Source organism: Crotalus tigris, unplaced genomic scaffold (genome assembly GCF_016545835.1).
Source record: "Crotalus tigris isolate CLP2741 ecotype Arizona unplaced genomic scaffold, ASM1654583v1 scf7180000017674.1595824, whole genome shotgun sequence".
NCBI classification, from domain to species: Eukaryota; Metazoa; Chordata; class Lepidosauria; order Squamata; family Viperidae; genus Crotalus; species Crotalus tigris.
This window is the reverse complement of record NW_024096559.1, coordinates 467734-489163: the sequence shown is the minus strand read 5'-3', so window position 1 is coordinate 489163 and position 21430 is coordinate 467734. Positions and strand designations below refer to the sequence as shown.

The 21430-nt window shown below is 38.5% G+C and overlaps 2 protein-coding genes across 4 annotated transcripts in view; both read right to left on the bottom strand.

Moving 5' to 3' along the window:
• ACVR1B (activin A receptor type 1B) overlaps positions 1–10219 on the bottom strand; it is a 38344-nt gene extending 28125 nt beyond the window's left edge. Inside the window, exon 1 of one of the 2 annotated variants that reach the window (XM_039337317.1) lies at positions 9910–10219. In XM_039337317.1, the coding sequence (XP_039193251.1) occupies positions 9910–10012 (103 nt within the window). In that variant the 5' untranslated portion in view covers positions 10013–10219. Of the gene's footprint in view, positions 1–8583; positions 8641–9909 lie in introns of those variants that run through there. The other variant, XM_039337318.1, reaches the window with a different exon arrangement.
• A 6190-nt stretch (positions 10220–16409) lies between these two features.
• ACVRL1 (activin A receptor like type 1) overlaps positions 16410–21430 on the bottom strand; it is a 51338-nt gene continuing 46317 nt past the window's right edge. For both annotated transcript variants that reach the window (XM_039337316.1, XM_039337315.1), the window contains one exon: positions 16410–20808. In XM_039337316.1, the coding sequence (XP_039193250.1) occupies positions 20789–20808 (20 nt within the window). In that variant the 3' untranslated portion in view covers positions 16410–20788. The remainder of the gene's footprint in view (positions 20809–21430) is intronic.

The window sequence follows — 21430 nt, the reverse complement described above, 5'->3', positions numbered from 1 at the left end:
GTCACCCAGTTGGATTTGTGCCTAACTTATGGTCTCCTGGTTTCTGGCCTGATGGCTTAATCACTATTCCAAACTAACATATTTTGCTGTCGGCAAATGACACTGTCTAACTAACCATAGTAAATCTCAGAAGCCAAGCAATGCTGGCCATACTTGGATCAGGCTTCTTGCAAAGTTGTTTGGGAATTTGAAAAACATATTGACTGGAGGAAAGTAATGGCAAACCACTTACAAAACACCTTCCAAAAGCTGCATGGACGCAATCATTAAGAGTCAAATCAGACTTGAAAGTATCTTTTAGATTATGGTTAATTCTGCAAATTTCATTACAAACAAATTATCACCTTAAATACTGCTTGGCCTGCTTAACAAAGTTTAAAAACATTTTAGAAAAGAGATTAAGTATTTCCTAATATTTTGTTTTAAATTATATATAAAATGTAAATATGTGAAAAAATATTCACATTTGGAAATAAATCAAGAAAAAGGTAGACTAACATGAAACAATAGAAAGCCTAAGAGATGCAAAAACCTGGTTTCTGGAAGTCCATTAATATACTTAAGGATCAAAACCAGTAGAAACTACTGATTGTAACAGTATTGCAGATTCAGACTAAAGAAGTGTTTCTTCCACGGAAGAGGAATAAAACCTAAGCTGCTCCTTTTAACTAGAAATAGTACAAACTTAATTATTTTCTGATAGCTTCATCTTTAGTGACCAAGAAAACTATCTTAATCTAGATTTAATACTGTAAATATGGTAGGGCACCAATGCAACTCGAAGTACCGCTAATAATTAGCTAGAGCTTTGTCCAGTAGCCAATGACTGGGAAACAGTATACATTTATCAGTTCTGAAAAATTTAGTGTGCAATTTGGAGGAAAAAAAACATTACCACAGTCCACATATTAGGGGTAGGTCATGAATAATTAACCACTGCATCCACAACAAGTTAAAAAAAACAGCCTCTTAGTAATAAAAGGAAAGACAAGATATTTATACTAGAAATATGGATAACCTTCCTATTATAATTCTATAGGTAGGATTGATAAAAATAGTAGCCTTTTCCTATTATTTTCATCTTATTTTTCTTCAGAGTCAAAATTATGTTATCCAGATGCCAAATTAAAACAATACAATTCTTGTCTGCATTCCCCAATTTTGCTTTTTCTCTGTCCTTTCCTTCTTTTCCCCCTAATCTATTTTTTAATTTTTTTATACAGGTAGTCCTCAACTTAAAATAGTTCATTTAGTAACCATTTAAAGTTACAACAGCACTGAAAAAAAGTGACTTACAACAGTTGCAGCATCTCCACGGTCAAAATTTGGACGCTTGGCAACTGATTCATATTTATGACAGTTACAGTGTCCCAGGGACATGTGATCCCAGGGACATGTGACCTTCTGATAAGCAAAGTCAATGGGGAAGACAGATTCACTTAACAATCACGATACTAACTTAACCACTGCAGTGATTCACTTAACAACTGTGGCAAGAAAGGTTGTAAAATGGGGCAAACTTAACAAACATTTCACTTAGCAATAGGAATGTTGAGCTCAATTGTGGTCGTACGTCGACTACCTGTAAAGTTTCTAGAGCAGTCTTCCCATAACCTGATGATCCCCACCACTATGAATTCCACTTCCAACAGTTAACATGCATAGAACGTAGCACAGAATAGAAAGTTTGCTCTGTATTCCAAAACCATTTTTGAAGTATATTTGCCTACCACAATGTATCTGGATTTTTAAAAGAAAGCAAGATGTAAAGCCTCCACAGAAGATAGGTGCATGAATTGAGCTTCTCTGCTAGTAAGAAGTACTCGTAAGGATAATGAAAGCACCACCTGTCACTCAGGAAAAAGGATCAATGAAGACTTGGTTGCTCCAAAACTGGTTTTTTTTTTTTCATTTCCTTCCTTCTGCACTATGTCTATTAGAATCTGAAGCTGCGGACAGTTACCATTTTATCTTCCGATTTCTGTACAACTATCTTAGGCATTTAACAAATGCTAAATAATAAATATTCCAAACTGGCAATGTAACGAGATCCCTTTCTTTGTCTACCACATCTCGTACTAGCAATCTAAAGAAGGAATCAGCTAAATCAGTTTCAACCCTTCCTGGGAAGAAGTGATGACCAGCAAAAACCAGTTAAAAAGCGTTGGGACAATTCTGGCATTTCAAGTTCTAGGTAGCAACTGAGAAGAATCTTTTTGCCTCATTAAAACCAAACTAACAGACTCCCTATTATTTCAGCTTGGAAAATGTTCATAAATCAACAGGAATGTATGAGGCAAGTATATATTTTTTTAACAAAATGATTCAGACTGCAGCTGAGGTTGTCTGAGCAAGTCCAACATTAAAAAAAAAACCCCTACACAAATGCAAAATTCAAAAAATACTTTTTTCTAGCAGTTAAATAGAGGGTGGAGGTAGATGTCTTCAATATATAATCTAATATAATTAAATAAAAGAATATTTTTGGTTGGACACCATCAGAAGAGCTCACTGATTAAGATCTTTATCTACACCTCTGATAAGATGCACTGAAAAAAAGGTGCAAGACAAACTTGTTGTGAATTGTATTTATATCTGTTTGGCATGCTTATGTCTGGCATTCTGCTGCAAGTCAGACCCAACCCCTGAAGAAGCTGTTTAAACAAGCTTAACATTAAGCTTCAGAGCCTCAGAATGAAAGCTTTGTTCTTGTACAAGAGATCTACAAGGTATGCATTTTTGCTGAAATGAACTGACACTGTACTTTAATCACAGACAGAACACCAACTTGTTATGACACAAATTTGGGTGGGGAAATAAAGGCCATGCTCACCTTTGTTTTTCTCTTTATTTTTTCAATAAATAAGTGCTTTTTACTGATACATTTAAAACCATAACCATGTCCAGTAAAAAACAGTGTCCGAGTTGCATTAATTTTAAAATAACATAGAAATATGGTAAAATTCAGTAAAAATATTTAGCAAGAGTACGCAAAAGAAATCAATAGTTTAAAATTAAATCATCCCACGACTAAAATCAGCTATACGCAAAAGAAATCAATAGTTTAAAATTAAATCATCCCATGACTAAAATCAGCTATAAAGCATTGGATAAGATAGCCTTCACAATACCAAACATACATCCATATTTCTGCCTAATAAGCCTTTTTCAGGAGTGGAATTTCAGTTATCACAGAATACACTTTTTTCTGGTTGCCAAGTATTAGGCTTCAGATAGCAAGAGGACCTTAAGAACCTTCATATTCTTCCAGGTCCAAGATTTAGTAATGCTACTATGACTGGGAACTATAACAAATTTAAATAAATAATATAAGTTGGTGTCAATCAGAATACATATCTTCTGCTTTCTAATTCTAGATAAACACAAATACAACTGAGAATAAAGTACCCCTATGTTTATACCACTATACCCACAATTAATTAGTATAAGGTTGCAGCTTTAGGGGTCTTTAAAATGACTTCTGCAGGTTCAAATAAACAGAACTAGATTTCATTTAAGAGCAGGTACATCTACTCAGCTCCTCTCCACAGACCTCCACCCGCACATCTCCTCCTAATTAGACTTGTCCAGCTGTATGAAACAAATGAACCACAGCTTGCTATAACATATCTATCCATTTGAGTAACTCCAGGCATCTTCATTTTAAGTCTATATAATTTGTCTACTGAAATATTACTTTTGTATTTTGGCTGTTCTTTAAATATTTGCCTGTTAATATTTAAGCAACACTCTAAGCTATTAACTGCATCTGGCAGCAAATCTCCAGTAAAAGCTCGAGAGGAAATCAAGTTAAATGCAGCCCACTCAACATTTATATTACAGACTTAAAACATTCTGTGATTAAAGCTTATAATATGAAGGATGAAATTAACTTAGCAGTACCCAATTTCCATAAAGCCAGAACTGAAAATAGTGGGACATTTAAAGCAAAATCATACCCTTTCAATCTATGTTCTGAATACTTCTGAATTGTAGAGTTTATTTATTTATTTATTTATGAGACTTATATACCGCTTTAAGTGCAAGCACTCTCTAAGCGGTGTACACCAGTAAGCAATGTATATATATATATATATTTACATTGCCCCCAACAATCTGGGTCCTCATTTTACCTACCCCAGAAGGATAGTTTGAATTATATTAATCCCTTATCTTGAAATAATTTTTAGATTTCCCCTTTTGAAACTTAAAGCCAATGAACAGATTAAGGACAGCTTTATACCGTGCAAAGTTCCATACAGTATTCTTAATCTTATTTTTTAAAATGAAAAGCATCTATTGGAATCTAAAATAAGTAGAAATAAGACTATGTGCGCGCGCGCACACACACACACACACATACACACACACACGCATATACCAGTCAGAAGAAAGTGCAATACAGAAGAGAGTTAAAATAATATTTCCTTTTCTATACGTATATCTATGGAGATTCTCAGTCATCCAGGTCATGGTTGTTCCAAAGATGCTTTTTCAAGAGGCAACCGGACTTCCTTGTTTTTCTTTGAAGATGTTTCACTTCTCATCCAAAAGCTGAAGAGGCTTCTTGGATAAGAAGCAAAACGTCTTCAAAGAAAAACAGTTGCCTCTTGAAAAAACAACATTGGGATTCCTTTTCTATAAATATTCTGTCTACAGTAACACCCCAATAATTTATTTTGTTACAAATAGCAAAACGTTACACCAATGCACATTTCCTCGGCATGTTTTTTCTTATCTACTACTCTATAACATTTCTTGTTTTGCAGATTCTATGTTTCATATCAAAAATACTCTGATTACACTTAACACATATTTGTGGATAAGTAAGAATTTTAGGTCCCAAAATGCAAAGCAAATTTTGGGGGTGTCTTATTTGTGACCATAGCTCAAATTTTTAAAGCCTATCACAGCCTTAAAATAATGCAATTTTGTAAATGATGATGCAAGTTTGTAGTTTCCTGCCTATCATTGTGGTTAAAAATTCAAGACTCAGCTTATATGTGAGTGAAACTTACTTCATGGTATTTCAGTTGAAATTCTGAGGATTGGCTTATCTGTGGATGGTCTTATTCACAATTACATACGTAATCTTTCGGATGATTAAATCATTCTCTTTAAAATAAATTTTACCAAGTATTCTAAGCTTAACAACAGGTATTGCAATCAGTTCTTGATTCTCAGGAATATATTCCAATTTTATTGCTTCTTAATCCCAGCAGTTATGACTATAGTGCTGCCAACTCAGTTTTCATTGCCTTCCAATAGGCTTCTTTTAACTAGCCTCATAGAAGGTATCCCTTTATTATCTTCCCTCTTGAAACGTGAGAGCTCAGAACCAACTTTGATAATAAACTCACTTGATTTATGCAGAAGGTAATCAAATTCCGCACTGACAGTCCCTGAATACAGTATGATGTTTTAATTGAGGTCACTTGCAAAAGCCTTCATTCACAATAGGACAGACTTCCCAGTTGCCAGAAATGGGGAAATAGAATTTTATCTGTCATGCTGAATTACTGTTATTGTTAAAGTATCAAACATGCTTTTGGGGACAGTGCACTTAGCCTCCATTTAAATAGTATCTTTCTTGAAAAGTAATAAAGCATAAATTATGTTGTATTCAAAACAATCTGAGCTATGTACATCCATGTTCTAAGAATTACTAAGATTTCAAATATAATATAAAATGTTTTAATGTTTTCTTTAAGAAATGAGTAGATTTTTCATCATAAAGCTTCCTCAATCATATGATGAGGAAACATCATGTGAAATCAAACTGAGGAAACATCAATGTGAACTATATTTTGTACATTATTAGAGATTGTTTAAATTTATATTTTTAAAAACCCTTACATATCCATTGCAACTAGAATGAGCTTAAAAACTGCCCTTCTCTGCAACGAACAAAAAGCACATTATGCCTGTAAACAGACAACTGAAAGAATAAGCTTTCACAGTTCTTGCTGTTTGCAATACAGCTTGTAAATAACTTTCACTTACTGATACCCTTTACCTGTAACTGGGCAGAATTAGTTCCTTCCTTGATCTCATTCACTGATAAATACATCTGTTTGCATAGTTTTACATGCCTGCATAGTCATTACAGAAAAAACATGCACACTTTATCAAGAAACATTATAAAAATAAGCAGCAGCATTTCCTGGAAATAGTAATCAACTACCCAAACAAAGCCATCAAAAATAATCAAGTCAATTTCCCCATTCCTGTTTATTTTTCTGAACAAGCATAAATTACAAGGAAATCAATGTAAGCTTTTCAGAGTCTGAAATATCAAAGACAAAGCTTTTTCATCTGCATAAGGATTTTCATAGACAGTTATTTAACTATAAATGCATCCACAATTTTCTAAAATTCACTTTCATCTGTTGTTGGCCATGTAAGTTTATAATTAAAGTTAAACATTATTAAAAATTATTTGATTATCTTAGCTTAGTTCTTCTTAGAAAGAACATTCATTACCATCTCTGGCCATTCTTGCAGGCAGCTACTAAAGGAATTAAGTACTATAAAGTAAAAAAAAGGAAAAAAAACTTTATATAGCTATGACTCCTATTGTCATCATCCGCAAAATCTGATTATGACTATCCTATAGTCTGAATTTATTACATCACATATTTTTTATAACTTTTAGCCTATTTCAAAAAAAATATTTGTTGGTAATTCATCTTTAAGAGACAAGGTAGCATAATGCTAATTTGTTTACAAAGCTCACAAGGACTGCCACCCATATTAAACAAGTATTTCAGGATGAAATCCTAAACATTCTAAGGCTAATTGTATTTGTATCTGTTATACCAGGGGTCCTCAACCCCTGGTCCGTGGACCAGCACCAGGCCGTGGCATGCCAGAAACCGGTCCATGCAAACACACAAAGCCCCATCTGTGGGATGTAGGCAGTACATGAAACCATGCCCCCTCCGATTCACAGAAAAACCTCTCTCCGTGGAACCGGTCCCTGGTGCTCAAAAGGTTGGGGACCTCTGTGTTATACAAATAATATACTTGTGGCTGACCATCTTGCTGGTTTTACTGCTTTTTTAAGCTGCAGGTTATTTTGACATATTCATAAGACAAGCAAATCTTCAATTTAAAAAGTAACATTAGAAGTCTAATTTTGACTTTGTACTATATATGTCAACAGTGGCCTATGGGGAAAAAATGTTAAACTATGCCTTAGGTACTGAATTTGGTGGAACCAACATATTCAAAACTGCAATTTTATTGTTTTGAAACATTTATTTATTCGTTTAAATGACATGCTTTTCATAAGAGGTAGTCCTCATTAATAACTTAGTCATTAAATGAAGCAGTCACTAAGTGAAAATCATCTGGCCATGACAATGTTTACAATTTTACTTATTTTTCTTTGCTTCTTGTTACTTCCTTCTGAACTGGGGTTCTTTCATTTTGAGGTCACCTCGGTATGGGGTAAATAACCAAATGGAAATAATGCTGTGAAGATTGTAAATGCACTGTTTGGTCGGAACAGATCTTCCCCAGTCCTAAACATAAGCATGCAAAAGTGGTTCAGCTTAAAAGTATATCTCTACAACACTCAGTCAGATGCCCATAGAAAATATAAGTGCAATACTTCCCATATATTTTCAGTACATGGTAAAGAAGGTATCAGTTTTATACCTTTAAATTTATAGCCACAATGACTAACAGAAATTTCTTATCCCCCACCCCATGAATTAACCTATCCAAATTGCTGGTTCTCATTTTGCACAGTGTGAGGTAGCATTTGTTTTTTTGCCTGGACTGAAACTTCCATCCTCAACTTCCTTGATAATCCCAGCATGTCCATGAGAGTATATTTTCTCCCCATTCATTTTTTATACTCTACATATAAATCAAGTTTACTTTTGCTACTGGAAAATTGGTTAAATCAGTGGTTCTCAACCTGTGGGCCGGGACCCCATTTGGGGTCGAACGACCATTTCATGGGGGTCGCCAAACAACGCAGTCCATTTTTTCCCCCTTTTCCTTAGCTGTGCTACTCCCTTTTATTCTATTGGCTTTTGAAAGCCAATAGAATAGACTCTCTTGAATAGAGTCTAATTCTATTGGCTTTCAAAAGCCAATAGGAATTGTCCAGGCTGTCTCTGCCCTGCTGAGCCTGCCAAAAGTCCCATTCTGCAAACGGTGCTGCACCAGTTGAGTAGTCCTCGACTTACAACCGGTTGAGTAGTCCTCGACTTACGACCGGTTGGGGGTCACGGCATTAAAAAGGTTGAGAAACACTGGGTTAAATGCTTTGATTCATTATACTTTCCCCAAAATAAAATCATTGCAGCATACATTACATTTCAGATAATCTTCCATGCAAAGATTAACTGTACCTAAACTTAAATTATTTTAAATGACTATATGTGCACTCAGATCATAATTTTGGTCATCCATGTTACCAGAGAGAAAAAATTGAAGATTAATATAGATTAACTCTTACAAATTGACCAAGTAATTTGAACATATTGAAGCATTCAGTCAACCAAGTTACCACGTGGCAAAACTCACCAAGTTTAACACAGGTTTTTAACATATCAGAAACAGGACTACCTTTTTATAATAGAATTCTAGCCATTCACTTTTCTTAATTCAGCTTGCCAGTTGTCCAAAAGAAGTATCTATAGATAACAAGATATCTCATCAAAAGCTTTAGTATATACTATATCCTCTAAGGCAGTGGTTCTCAACCTTTCTAATGCCGCGACCCCATAATACAGTTCCCCATGTTGTGGTGACCCCCAACCACTTATACATCACCGGGTGCCAGGGGCGTGGCCAAAGGGGGAAAAAATGGCAGACAGCCTTGTTTGGCGACCCCCGTGAAATGGTCGTTTGACCCCAAATGGGGTCCCGACCCACAAGTTGAGAACCACTGCTCTAAGGCAACATCCTATACTTTTCTTTTGAAATATATTAATAAAGTCTGCAAACACAAAATTAAGTTTTGATTGGTTGTTAATTTGAGGATGCTTTTTTTGAGTCAGCAAAGAGGAATCTTCAGTCACTAAGCTTGACAGGCTTTTGGGTAAACTCAAGCTCCACTGGCTTATAGCCAACTTAAAAGGTTTAGAATTCAAATCTAATACCATCTTTCTAGTACCATGTTGCCATTTACTGAGAGTTTGGGGTTTTTTTGTTTTTGTTTTATTCAATGCTAGGGTACCCATTTCAGGGTGTGTGTTTTTAACTGCTAATCACAAAATGTGATCCGCAAGAGTTCATGAAAACAATGAGTCTCATTGGCTTTGTGGCCATGTGACCTCCATCCACCCCATCAAAAGCATCACAGACATAGAATTGAAGACCACGAAAAGATCAAAGCAAACCCGTCTCAGCTTCAAAATAAAACAAGAGCAAAAACACACACATTCGGATGGTGTCCTGCCAAATCAGATTTCTATGCCACTCACAATTACCGGAATACTCCTTACTCCAGCCTCTCCTCCCCCATACCTCCATCATCTTATCCGCCATACCTTCCCCATTCCCTGCATGCACCTCGCTACCTCAAGCCCGCGCGGGCCCTCTACCTCAGCCCCAAGCCCCCTGCACTGCACCCCGAGTGACCCTGTGGGGAAAGGCTTCAGGAAAGGGGGCAGAAGACCGACGGAGGGGAAGGGGAAAAAAAAAAAAAAAGATGACTTCCTCATCCCCTCCGACTCTCGGTTGACTCGGGCTCCCCCTCACCCGCCCCCAGGCTCAGGAGGCCATGGCGGCACCTTTACGCTCCCGCAGACCGCCAACCTACACACCTGGAGGAAGGTGCCCCAAGGTTCCCGCTCGGAGGGGGCTCCCCGCCCTCCCACGCCCAGCCCGGCGCCGAAGCGCCCGCCGCCATGTTGGCTCAGGCTCCGTTTCCTCCTCACCGACGCTCACCTTGGGCCCCCCGTTGGCCCCCGAGCACCAGCGCCAGCAGCACCAGCCCAACGGGCGGGGGGAGGGCGCGGAGAACAGCAGCACGAGCCAACCCCCCCGCCATGGCAACGGCTCCGCGGCGACGGCAGCGCCGGAGGCAGAGAGAGAGAGAGAGAGAGAGAGCGAGAGAGAGCGCAGCCCCGCAGTCGCCCTGCCTCACGCGGGCTCCGAGGAGTCGCGAATAACAACGGCGGCAAAGGCAGCAGCGGCCGCGCGAGACGAATTAGACATCAGGAGAGAGAGAGAGCGCGCGCCAGTGAGCGAGCTCGAACAGAGGACAAGTCAGCCGGGTTTTAAAGGGGATGTGGCGCTAGGGCTTTAAAGGAGAGGAGGGAGCGAAGCGAAGCGCAATGGTAAATTATCCTCCGACAGTAAATCCGTGGCGGTACACAAAGAAGAGAGAGAGGCGTGCCCATGGCATGAGGAAGGCGGGTACAGGGTTTTTGGGTCCGTGCCTGGAGATCGTCGCTTTACCTTCCAGGACACGGGGGTTGAAAGCGTGCGTGTGTATACCGGGTGGTGGAATCTAGGAAAGTGACCTCCCTGAAGCGCCTCGTGTATGGCTTGGAAGACATCAAGAGCGAGCTGGTGTCTCGAGCTCCGTTCATTCACGCGCACCTTTGAAGCCATCCGAGGGACAACACGGAGAACATTTTATTATTAATAATACAGTAGGCTTGCATCAGATACTTTGGAATGAAGTAAATTTTGCGCGATTGGTTGGCGATGATAAAACGCTTTCTATGCCCACAGATACAGCTGTGTTGGGCAGCTCAGTTTAAAAGCACGTTGCTGTAATGGCTGTGAGAAATACACAGTAACGTTGGGTGTGATTGATCTTTCACATTTCTCCAGCAAATATATAAGCAGACGTTGGGAGGATGATTTCTTTGGATTTCTCTAGAAAAAAAAAAGATAAATTCTAATAATTTTTCAAAGGTTGAATAAGTCAGTCCTTTGTGGTGGCCAGGCACTGCTATGAAAAATGCCCCTCCTCCAAGGATTTTCCCCATGATGTCCTGACCCTTGAGATATAATGAAAGTATGGGAAGTCAGGTGGTACCCCTCCCCCATGATTGCATAAAGAAAGATATTCATGCACAGCGTAGCCACTTCATAACTCTTAAATGTAAGAACACCGCAGTCCAAGAAAATCTCAAATTCTTTTCTCACTTGAAATAATTTCTAAATCATTGAGGGATGATAAAAAAGTAGGCTTATTTCGTTACCAGAGTTATATGATTTTTTTTTTGCTAGAGTTGTGCCATAACATTAATTAAATAATTGCAAGTACAACTACAATTGCAAATATTTCTAAACTCTTATTTGGTGCAATAGGATCAATCACCAATGCATTTCAGACAGATAGCTCTCCAATTTCTGTCTGCATACCTCCAATGGCAGGCAGTGCTTACCGTCAGGAAATTCCTAACCTATAATTTCAGCTCACTGGTTCCCATCCTGCCCTCTGGAGCAAAAAAGAACAATGCCGCTTCCTTTCTTCTTGTGACAACCATTTAGTTGTCTGATGACTGATAGTGTCTGTCCCCCCCCCCCAGTTTTCTGTTCCAGACATACCTGGTTTCTTAATGGTTCTTCATAGGACTTGGTCTCCAACCAGCTCACCATCTTGGTGCCTCTTTTTTTTGAACTCCTGCTAGTTTCCCAATGCGGTGCCAAGAACTGGACACAGTATTTAAAGTGGAACCTGACCAATGCTGAGTAGAGTGGAGAAGTGATTATTTATGAATGAAAAATGAATGTGTTCCTGTTAATACATCACAATATAGCATTTGCATGCTTAGCAGCTGCATTACATGGCTGGCCCCTGTTCAACTTGTGGTTTACTAAAACACCCAGATCTTTCTTACATGTATTATTGTTTACTTATCCTGTGTTTGTGCCTTTCATTTTCTAAATATATATTTTACCTGCAAGATTTCATCTCTTCTTGTTGGCCTACTGTTAAAGCCTGTCTTTTAGAGTCTTCTGTTTCTCTAGCTGTTGCTCATAGTTTTGTGTCATCTGCATATTTGATCATTATCCCCTCAACTTTTTCATTCAAGTCACTAATAAAACTATAAACAGGCCAGGATAGAGCACTATGGAACTCCACTGAATACCATTCCCATTATGCATCCTTGCTTATTTACATGTACAAATTGTTACTAAAAAAATGACTAAAATGTGGTGGGGCATGTGTGAAGAACTTTGTGTTTTGGATCAGGAAATATTGAAATAGTGAAATATTGCACGCCCCAGACAGGGATCAGGAAATAGTAAAATAGTGCACATCTTGAATAGGAAAATGTCAACTGAAAATTGTAACATCCAGCGAACATATTTATTATTATATTTGGTATATAATTTGGTTCTGCTTTATGGTTACATGTTGAATTCAGCTACAGAGAAAAAAATGTGTTTGCTTACAGAATTATTTGTTGGAATTATTTGTTAAGTCTAATGAGTGAATTCAGCCACTGTAGTTTATTTACTAAGCAATTGTTAAAGTAAACCACAGCTTAGCATGGTATATAGACCCCCACCGTAAAATATCAGGCTCTTGTTACATTGGGGGAAAAAAGAATACAATATATGTGTAATTTTTGCAAAAATAGGTAGTTTATCATATGTTTAAATGTATCCAAGATAGAATGTAACTGTTGTTTCTGTGTTAAGTGATATGTTAATTGATAAAGACACTATTTGTGTAAGTTTTCTTACCATTAAATTATGAGCTTGAAAATGATTTCATTTCAAATAAAATTAGAATGGCCAGTGTTGAGTGGGATTCAGAAGCCAGTAGTTTAGTGCTTCATGAACAAGTTGATGTCGTGTAAAATGCAGACACAATGACATTGGATATGCCTAAGTCTGAAGAGCTATTTTCAGATACTCAACATTTGAACTGAACAGGGAGTTGTGCTAAATTCAGAGAGCTCCTTGGTTTTTGAGTCCTTTCAAGCCATATTGGTGACTCCCCTGAAACGCATATATTCATGTAGATTAGTGCTGAAAATACATTTGCTCTGTTTGAGACATGGAGTTCCATGTTGCCTTTTATCCCTGTGTATTATGCTACTGCTGGTCCCTTGGGAAGCAGATGTGCTGTTGGAGCAGTTGCCTTCTAGAAAATCCCTATCTTAAATTCTTTCTGAAAGCACAGCTCATGATTCACTTGTGGAATTTGTAGTCTGCGTGCATTTGGACAGAGTTACACCAGAGCTCAAAAACTTAAGTCAGAGAGCCTGTCTAGCTGTACGACTCCTGCCAGGAGAGATTCTGAGTTGCAGGCCAGGGAAGTCTGAAAAAGAAGCATGTTATGTGAAGAAAGACCAAAGAATTTGGGAAAAATATTTCAAATAATCACATCAACCGTGCATCTCATACTCTCCCCTCCAATTTTTTTTTTTAGAAAAGCAGTCACATAATTCTGAAATAGTGAGGAGTCAAGTTAGACTGTTCACATATTTTGTTATTTCAGTGTTTGCTTATTGTATAAACTGCATTTGGGTTCATATAGCACATGGATCCCCAAAAAAAAAAACAAATCACGGTGTGCCTTAGCATGAAGTTTAAGCAGAGGCACTACGCGAGGCTAGCCTTTCAAACAAATATGTGCTGATGTCAGAAGATCCCAAGTCCCTCCCACTCCGAAATTTTTCATATTGATCATTTTCTTAGACTTATCCTGGTTTAAGATTTCCAAATTAATATGTGGAGAAATTTCTTTTTTTGCCTATTCAATCCAGACTTCCCTATTTAAGACCTAGTCCCTTCAGAAGAATAAGCAGGTTGAGAAAGAATCCAACATCCTGCCTTGTTGGTTGTGATTTCTCACCCCTGGCTTAGTATTTGATATAATTCTGGAGCAGAGGGGGAAATCATCATCATCATCTTCATCATTTTAGCCATTGTCTATCCACTGCAGGATGAAGGCCTCTTCTGCATGTTTCCAACCAATACGGTCCTGAGCTTTCTTTTGCCAATTGGGCCTACAATAGTTGCTGATGTCGTCCATTCATCTTGTTTTAGGTCTTGTTCGTGGACACTTTTTATGAAGTGGGATCCATTCTATGACTGCCTTGGACCACCTGCCTTCAGTTCTTCTTGCTGTATGACCAGCCCATTTCCATTGCAATTCTTTTACTCTCTTGGTGATATCGTATACTTTTGTTTGTTCTCTAATCCATGTGCAGAGGGGGAGGAAATAAGATAGAAAATTGGGAGCTATTGCTCCTTCAGTCGACGCAAGAAGAAACATGAGAGCCATTGAGGACTCTGAATTGGGTTCTGGATCAATAGAATTTGGAGAAGTTTGACATCATTTAATACTGATGTGCCTACAGGTCTTCCTGAATGATATAGTATGGTAGTATGTCAGTCTCCAGGATCATTATTGCCAAGAATGCCTCTGGAGTTCAAGTGGGCACCACTTTAGCACAATACAAATGTTGAGTGCCAGCCAAAAGATGAGGTAACAATTTTGTGAGCAACCATCACACAAAAAGTCATTTTGTAAATAGACCGATGACATATCTTCAAAATTCTAAATGTGGCAACAAGCTTCCACAAGATCAAAAGCTACTGGACAGGTACTGTTTGAGAAACTTGATAGAGTTACTATCTTGTTAGAGAAAATACTTAACTTCCATTGTAGGGGAGCTGTTCCCAACAATTACCTGCAGATGTGATGGACTTCAGTTTTTACAATTTCCAATTGTAAGTGCAGGCATAGTCTAATGTTTCTGGATTGCTCCAGTTTGGGGATAACACTTTTAGAAGATAGTTGTCGCTGGTATACATGCGCTTTTGCATACAGTGATGTGACTCTGAAAACTGGGAGGTGTCAATTTCTACTCTGAATACCAGCATGTAGTCTTCACCTCTTTGTATTTCCAACAATAGCCCTGCTGCCTGGGAATTCTGGGAGTTACAGGCTGCCCAGGCTTGGAAAGCAAATGTATTTGGTCCGGGAATAATTTGGAGCTTCTCAGACCCGTGTATTTTATGTATTTTATTGCTTAGTTGAATTGAACCCCAAGGCCATTTTAATTGTCTAATGATAAATGTCTGTTCTCTTGAACAAGTGAGATGTGAGACAGGGATTTTGACAGTCTTATCACTGGGATGGTCCTAAAACTGCCCCCCCCCCCTTAACAAGCCAAGAATGCATCATGCTTCCTTGGTAAAGGGCTTTTAAGTCTAATGATTATCTAATAGGTCACTTTCAGTTCATGTACATTGTAACATTTTGCAACATTACTGGAATTAGTGACAAAGAAGTGGGGAAATAACATAGTCCAGGAAATGTAATTGCACATTCAGATTTTTATCATAGATTTATACCAGAGTCATTCAACAAAATCTTTGGCCTATGTGCTTCTTTCATCTCTGTCTCAGTTGAATTCTTTTTTAAAAATGGAGGGGTTGAATTTGTTGCTGCTATCAACAGGAAACTCCTGGAATTCTAGCTGTAGTAGTTTTGCTGATAAAAGCTTGGGTCACACAGGGTATTTTGAATCTGTATAGTCTTGTTTAAACAATGAGATTGATTTCCAGTGGCTGCAGAGTTGATCTACTTAATCAAAATGCAATCTGCTCCTGAACATGGCCTTCAAACCCATGGTTTTTTCTCAGTCAAAACATACATGCAATGCATCTTATTCCCTTCCTATAAAGTCTGTAAATACACATGCTGCATCAGAAAAGGCCTGTTCTGCAAATTAAATAGCACATTGAAACCATGTCTATTAATAATAATAGAACAAAGCTGTGGCCATCTAGATGTTGGTGAATTGAAGCTGCCAGCATCCTCACCATCATTTGGTTGGATGGAAATCACTAGGATTTATAGTTTGCAACAATTAGAGTTTCACTACTTTCCTGTATCTAGAGCAGAACAATATAGCCTGTGTCGTGAAGGCCAATGTCATTCTATGCAAATTGAGAACAGCCCGTGAGCAAAAAAAGCAGTTTCTTCAGGTTTGAAATTCTATTTCTAGTTCTAGAAGTAAAGATGGGGCAAGGTAAGGAAAGCTGGAGCTAGTTTAGAAAACAAGCATCGACATGGCTAGTTAGAACTGAGGCCTCCATATTGCTTCTTCAGTTTTTCTGCTAGTGCCAATTACAAAAGTGTTCAGTATTGCCACAGTAACAGGATTTTTTTCCCCCTGGTGTCTCATCTTTATTTTTCGTCCTTAGGATTTCACAGTTGTTTCTTCTAGATTTTGCTCTAGTTAAAAAAAAAAAAAGGGAGCACCACGTATATAGTGATGGGATTTGCTTCTTGATAAGTCTATTTGCCCCTTTAAACTCGAAGCTGAACAGAAAAGATTTTTCAACAAAACAGTCATACCATATCTCGGAGTAGGTTTACAGCCTATTCACTTTCTCGGGGTTAGGGTTGCAGAGTTCAGTAAGATTTATCCCCACGCAAATGCAATTACAGTTTTACTGGATTAAGGAAAATCAAAAGTTTATTAGAAGGCTGAAAAAGCCCATAAAAGAACAGCCAACTATCACTGAGATCATTCAGGGTACACAAATGCCGGAAGATCAAAGTTTGCATGACAAGTATGACAGGGGATTGGTTAGCGCTTCCTGCAAGGAGACAATGAAATCACTGTGTATGGGCTCAGGGTCTTCAGTCACACTGAGATTGCCTTAACCAAGTAAGGAGGTGGACTCAGCGTAGGGGCACGTTCATAATGTTGAGAGCACATGATAGGCTTTACTCCCCAAAGGGCCCCCAGACGGACTTGTCTGTTTTGATAATGGCTGCTGTAATGAGCAAGGGTAATCCCCAAATGCCCATTTAGCTAGAGAACAAACTCCCTCTCCCCCCCCCAGTGTACTTTCTACTCTCCCAGTGGGCCTTTATGGGGCCCAAAGGCATTGCTCCAGATTAATATGGTGTTAGAGCATTTTGCTTTGCATTGCAGCATGCCTGTTTCCTATTCTCTATTTTTTAAAAAAAATATTAAAAAGCATAAAAATCAGGTGGGACAGAGAGCTTCGGGGGGGGGGGGTACCACTTTGCCTGACCCTGAATTAAAGTTATATCTTGTGTTAATGTAGTTACGCAAGACTAGGGACAACTGTTGGTGTATTATCAGCTATAGGATCCATCTATCTTTCTATCAAAATGAATCGAGGTCTGAACAGAGACATGAGCGCGTACATTACATGAATACCAAAACTTCACATATTCACTGGAAAATTACAGACATTGTATAAGAGTTGTGCACAGGGCTCATTCACAGCTGAGTTGTAAATCTAACCATGAATGCCTAATCATTTTCAGTGTTACCTAATGTTTACAGGGTGAAGAAAAGAATGTAAACTAAACAGTGAGAAGCTATATGAACAATATTGGCAGCACTTTGGCAGTGTGCATCCGTTGGTCCTTCAACAATCAGATGCCAGGATGGACATGCAAAGAAAACAATAGAGGGATTTCTGAACACATGCTGAGGGGGGAAAAATCCATCTATTCTCTCTTATGGTTTCTAATTATGATCCCGTATGCATGAGAGAAACATGTGTGTACTAAATTGGACCTATCTGCCTAGTTAACCTAAATTTCTCTTCCTGCAGCTTTGCACATTTCTGCTATCAGTGTCAGTGGCTATGGAGACCAGGGGTTTTTTTTTTTCTTTCTTTTTTTTATCAAATCCATATTTAGCTTAGACTGAGATTTGTCCCTGAGTTTAGAGTCTGCACATGAGGGCTTCTTTCAGCACATGGAATGATTTATGCTTAATTACTTTTGATCAGAGCTGTTTGGATATGTAGACTTATTACTACATATGTTATTGATTCACATGGGCAAGCTTCTGATTAAAATAAACATACAGCTAAGCTTCTGTGCCAATTGGAGGGCTGCGGGGGCACCGTTTTGCTAGAAAATAGGCTGATGGTTTGGAATAGCAGATGCATCCAACATAGTACCGTATTTTCTTGGTTTATCAATGTGCTATTTTGCAGCTTTGTCCAAAATCCATTATCAAAGCTGAAAAATTGGTTGGGTTCTTAATGGGGAAACAACTTGATAAAAATTCCAGCCTGTACTACATGGAATTCAAAACTTCCTAGACTAATAAAAACATGGAGCCAGCCGCAATATTTTGGACACTCATCTATCCTGGATAAACAGCAGTTTGCAATCAGCAAGCAATTGGCTATGAAATCATGCAGCTGTTGAGCACTTAGGAACATAAGAAACCGTCTAGTTCAGGATTCTACAAACTGACTAAAAGTGGCTTTTCCTGGGTTCCAGAGAGTTAACTTTTCTATCTTTATCCCAAAAGATCAGAATTAAACCCAGACAAACTGTGCATTTGTGGATGTTTGACAAGCATCCGCAGCTAACCCTACCTGATTCGTATATGATAGGTATATCTGCAAAACCTTTTTTATTACTGTACATTTATTGCTGGCATTTTTAGGTTTTATTTATAAAATACTATGTGCATCTAAAAGCCAAAAAGCATTAAGTGTGCAATTTCCTGAAAATCAATTAGACTAGCTTTCCAGTATCATAGATATATTTTCAATCAGCCTTATTGAAGTATCTGATGGCAAATGTCAAAAAAGACTTTGACAAGCAGATGTTTGTTAGAGGAAATCCTGGATTCAGATTCCAATTCAGCTTTGGATGTGTCCCTCAACAAATACGTTTTTTTCCTCTCCTGTTTTAAACTACTGTAATCCAGCAATCTTTCATGCACCACTCATTTTTATGAGCTGAAAGAAAAGGCATAGTTTAATTATTACTTGCCATCTGGGAGTGCATTTAGAACACTTGACTCCTGTTAGTCCTAATGGGACTTAAGTGGTCTCTGAGTGGAGTTGTAGCTTTTTTTAAAAAAAAAAACAAAAAACTGTTGTTTTCTCCTCTGAAACTCTTTGTCCTCCTTTGTTAATTTGTGTCTCTCATCCTTCTTTCCCATTATAGAATCTTTGGAACATTTTTGCAAACAATAACAAAAAGCTGCTGATTTCCCACCTCCCCCCCCCCCCCGAGCATGTTTAATAAATACAAAAATAATTTCTGTGCAAATTAGTAATGATCTCAAAGCAATTTAGAGGCTTTGGATGAAATGAGATTATGTGTTTTTCAGTTTCTTCTACTCAGCTATCCTGGATATGTTATATGCTGACATACATTTCTAAGACATAGAAAGCTAATTCCTTGGAGATGTTAGCACAATTCTCCTGAATGAACACTTCCCCATTACACTTTCCTGTTAATGCTATGTCTTGTCTTGTAACAGGCTATTCAGACGTTCAGTCTTAGGCCTGATTTAAATGTTGCAAAAGTTTTCCACCTTCCACCCTTTTATTCAAAATAGTAATTTTACAAGGACAGGCCTTAGCCTTTGCAATTTGTTCACTTATAGATGTATCTGGCATGTCAAGAAGGAATCTACCCATCTCAGTCTTAGTGGAACTATTGGACTCAGTTTGTGCACAGGGTTTGTGTAGCTTACAGCTACTGCAACTCGTCCGTGCAATACAGTAACACCAAGTGGAAAGAGTAATGTTTGACCCAGCTTATAGATAGGGCCCATTCCTCTCACCACCATCTTAAAATCAAAAGGGTGAAGTTTTTATTTGGTTAGACTTTTGCCTCATATTGCATCTGCATACTTAAATTTCTCAAAATTAAGTTGATGTGTTCATATGCAAATACAGCTGTTGGACATTCACCTTGGTTCCAAATTGCCTAAAAAATGACAACTCCTAAGAAAAGCTGCAGTGGCTGAACATTATAGTGTTGGTGATGCTTAACTCTTGCTGGATTCAAATGCAGGAAAAAATGCATCATATGTGTGCATGTGCGTGTGTGTGCGTGTGCATAAGGTTCACTAGTTGTCTTCCATCCATAAGGAGAATAAAACCAGCTCTGTTCAGCATGGTTGCTACACCCTGTTTCTACTGATCATGTTCTGGGATAATATGACAGGGCTAGTCACGGCTGGTTGTAAAATCAATTACAGGATGGAAAGCCATTTTGGAGCCTTGTGCTATTAAATTAAGGCTTATATATATAAAAAATCATGACTACATACAAGCAAAGCAATATCACGCTGACCATATTCACATATGGACAGACAGAATTGTTGTATTCCCATAGCGGTCTCAGATTTATCTGGCACAAACGTTTGCATAGTTGTATCTGCCCCTTTAAACCATTGCATGCACTTTTGAAATGGCTCCTCTGCACACATGTATGCACATGCGTGCACACACAGCTAGAGGCACGAACAGACTTTATATGTTCAATCTAAACACTACCTTGCAAATGATCCTTAACTGGCGTTTCAAAGGCAGCCACCCCTTTGGGCATAGCAGCTGTGTTCTTTGCAAATGGGATCCCTCCCATTTTTCAGGATTTGGTGGCGAGACGGGCTGGCGTCAGGTTACAGATCCAGGGAGTATTTATATTAATGTACATTCTCTAAAAAGTGGGCATGCCCCCCTCCTTTTGTTGCTAGAGGAGCAAATTAAGGATTCCAGAAGCTGTCATCTGTTCTGTGAAACTTCCCTGCAGAGAGTCAGTTTGAACCATACAGCTCTAGTCCAAATCCTCTTGGTCAAGTTTCAAAGGAAGTTTACTGAAGCCACAGACAGAGGCCAGGACCAGCAGGAAACTTTGAAGGGGTGACCTTGAACTTCCTTTGAGCTAAGGAGTTAGAAATCCAATCTCTGGTCCTAGAAGCTCGGAGAGTATTTGCCTTTGTGGAAGGAGTTGCTGAGTTTTTTCAGTGTCTTTTTAATCCTCAGAGCTGTGAGTCTTGCTGATGGACTCTGGAACCAGCATTCTTTCATGATCTTAGCTAGGGAAGATAAAGCCTGGAAGGTGAGAGGGGTGAGGGAAAGAGAAGGGATAGTTAGAATCAAAATCTAGACTTAACACATTTTCCAGAATTCTACACAACTAGAATCTTGCATGTGTATGCACTGGACTCCCATCCTGAGCAAAGGCTTGACACAGTTTAACTATGGTTTACTGAATAAGTTCTTGATGTTGGGATTGTACATCATGCTGTGATCACTAGTCTTACAAAGGTGGGACTATGAGACTTTCCTACATGTTTTAAAGGATGGTCCGTCTGTTTTTAAATATCAGGCCTGCTTGCTAATATGAGATGGAAGTCGGGGATGGTATTTGTTGAACTTGGTGCCACAATCAGAGTTAGGGTCTATAAGGATAGAAGCTCTGGATCCAGGATAAATTAAGGAATTAACATTGTCATGTCATTTCCTATAGCCTGACAGAATTTCAGTCAGAGCTAGCTTTGGAGATGATGCTGAAGTTTTCTAGATTTATGACATCTAGGAGCGGAATAGTCATATTCTCAGTGTCTGAATTTTGGAGCAATTCAGAAGTCTATAGCACCAAGGACAGCTATAATGTCAACACACAACAAAAATCAAATGCTTAGTTTATATTCTCATTCAGATCAGGCAGATG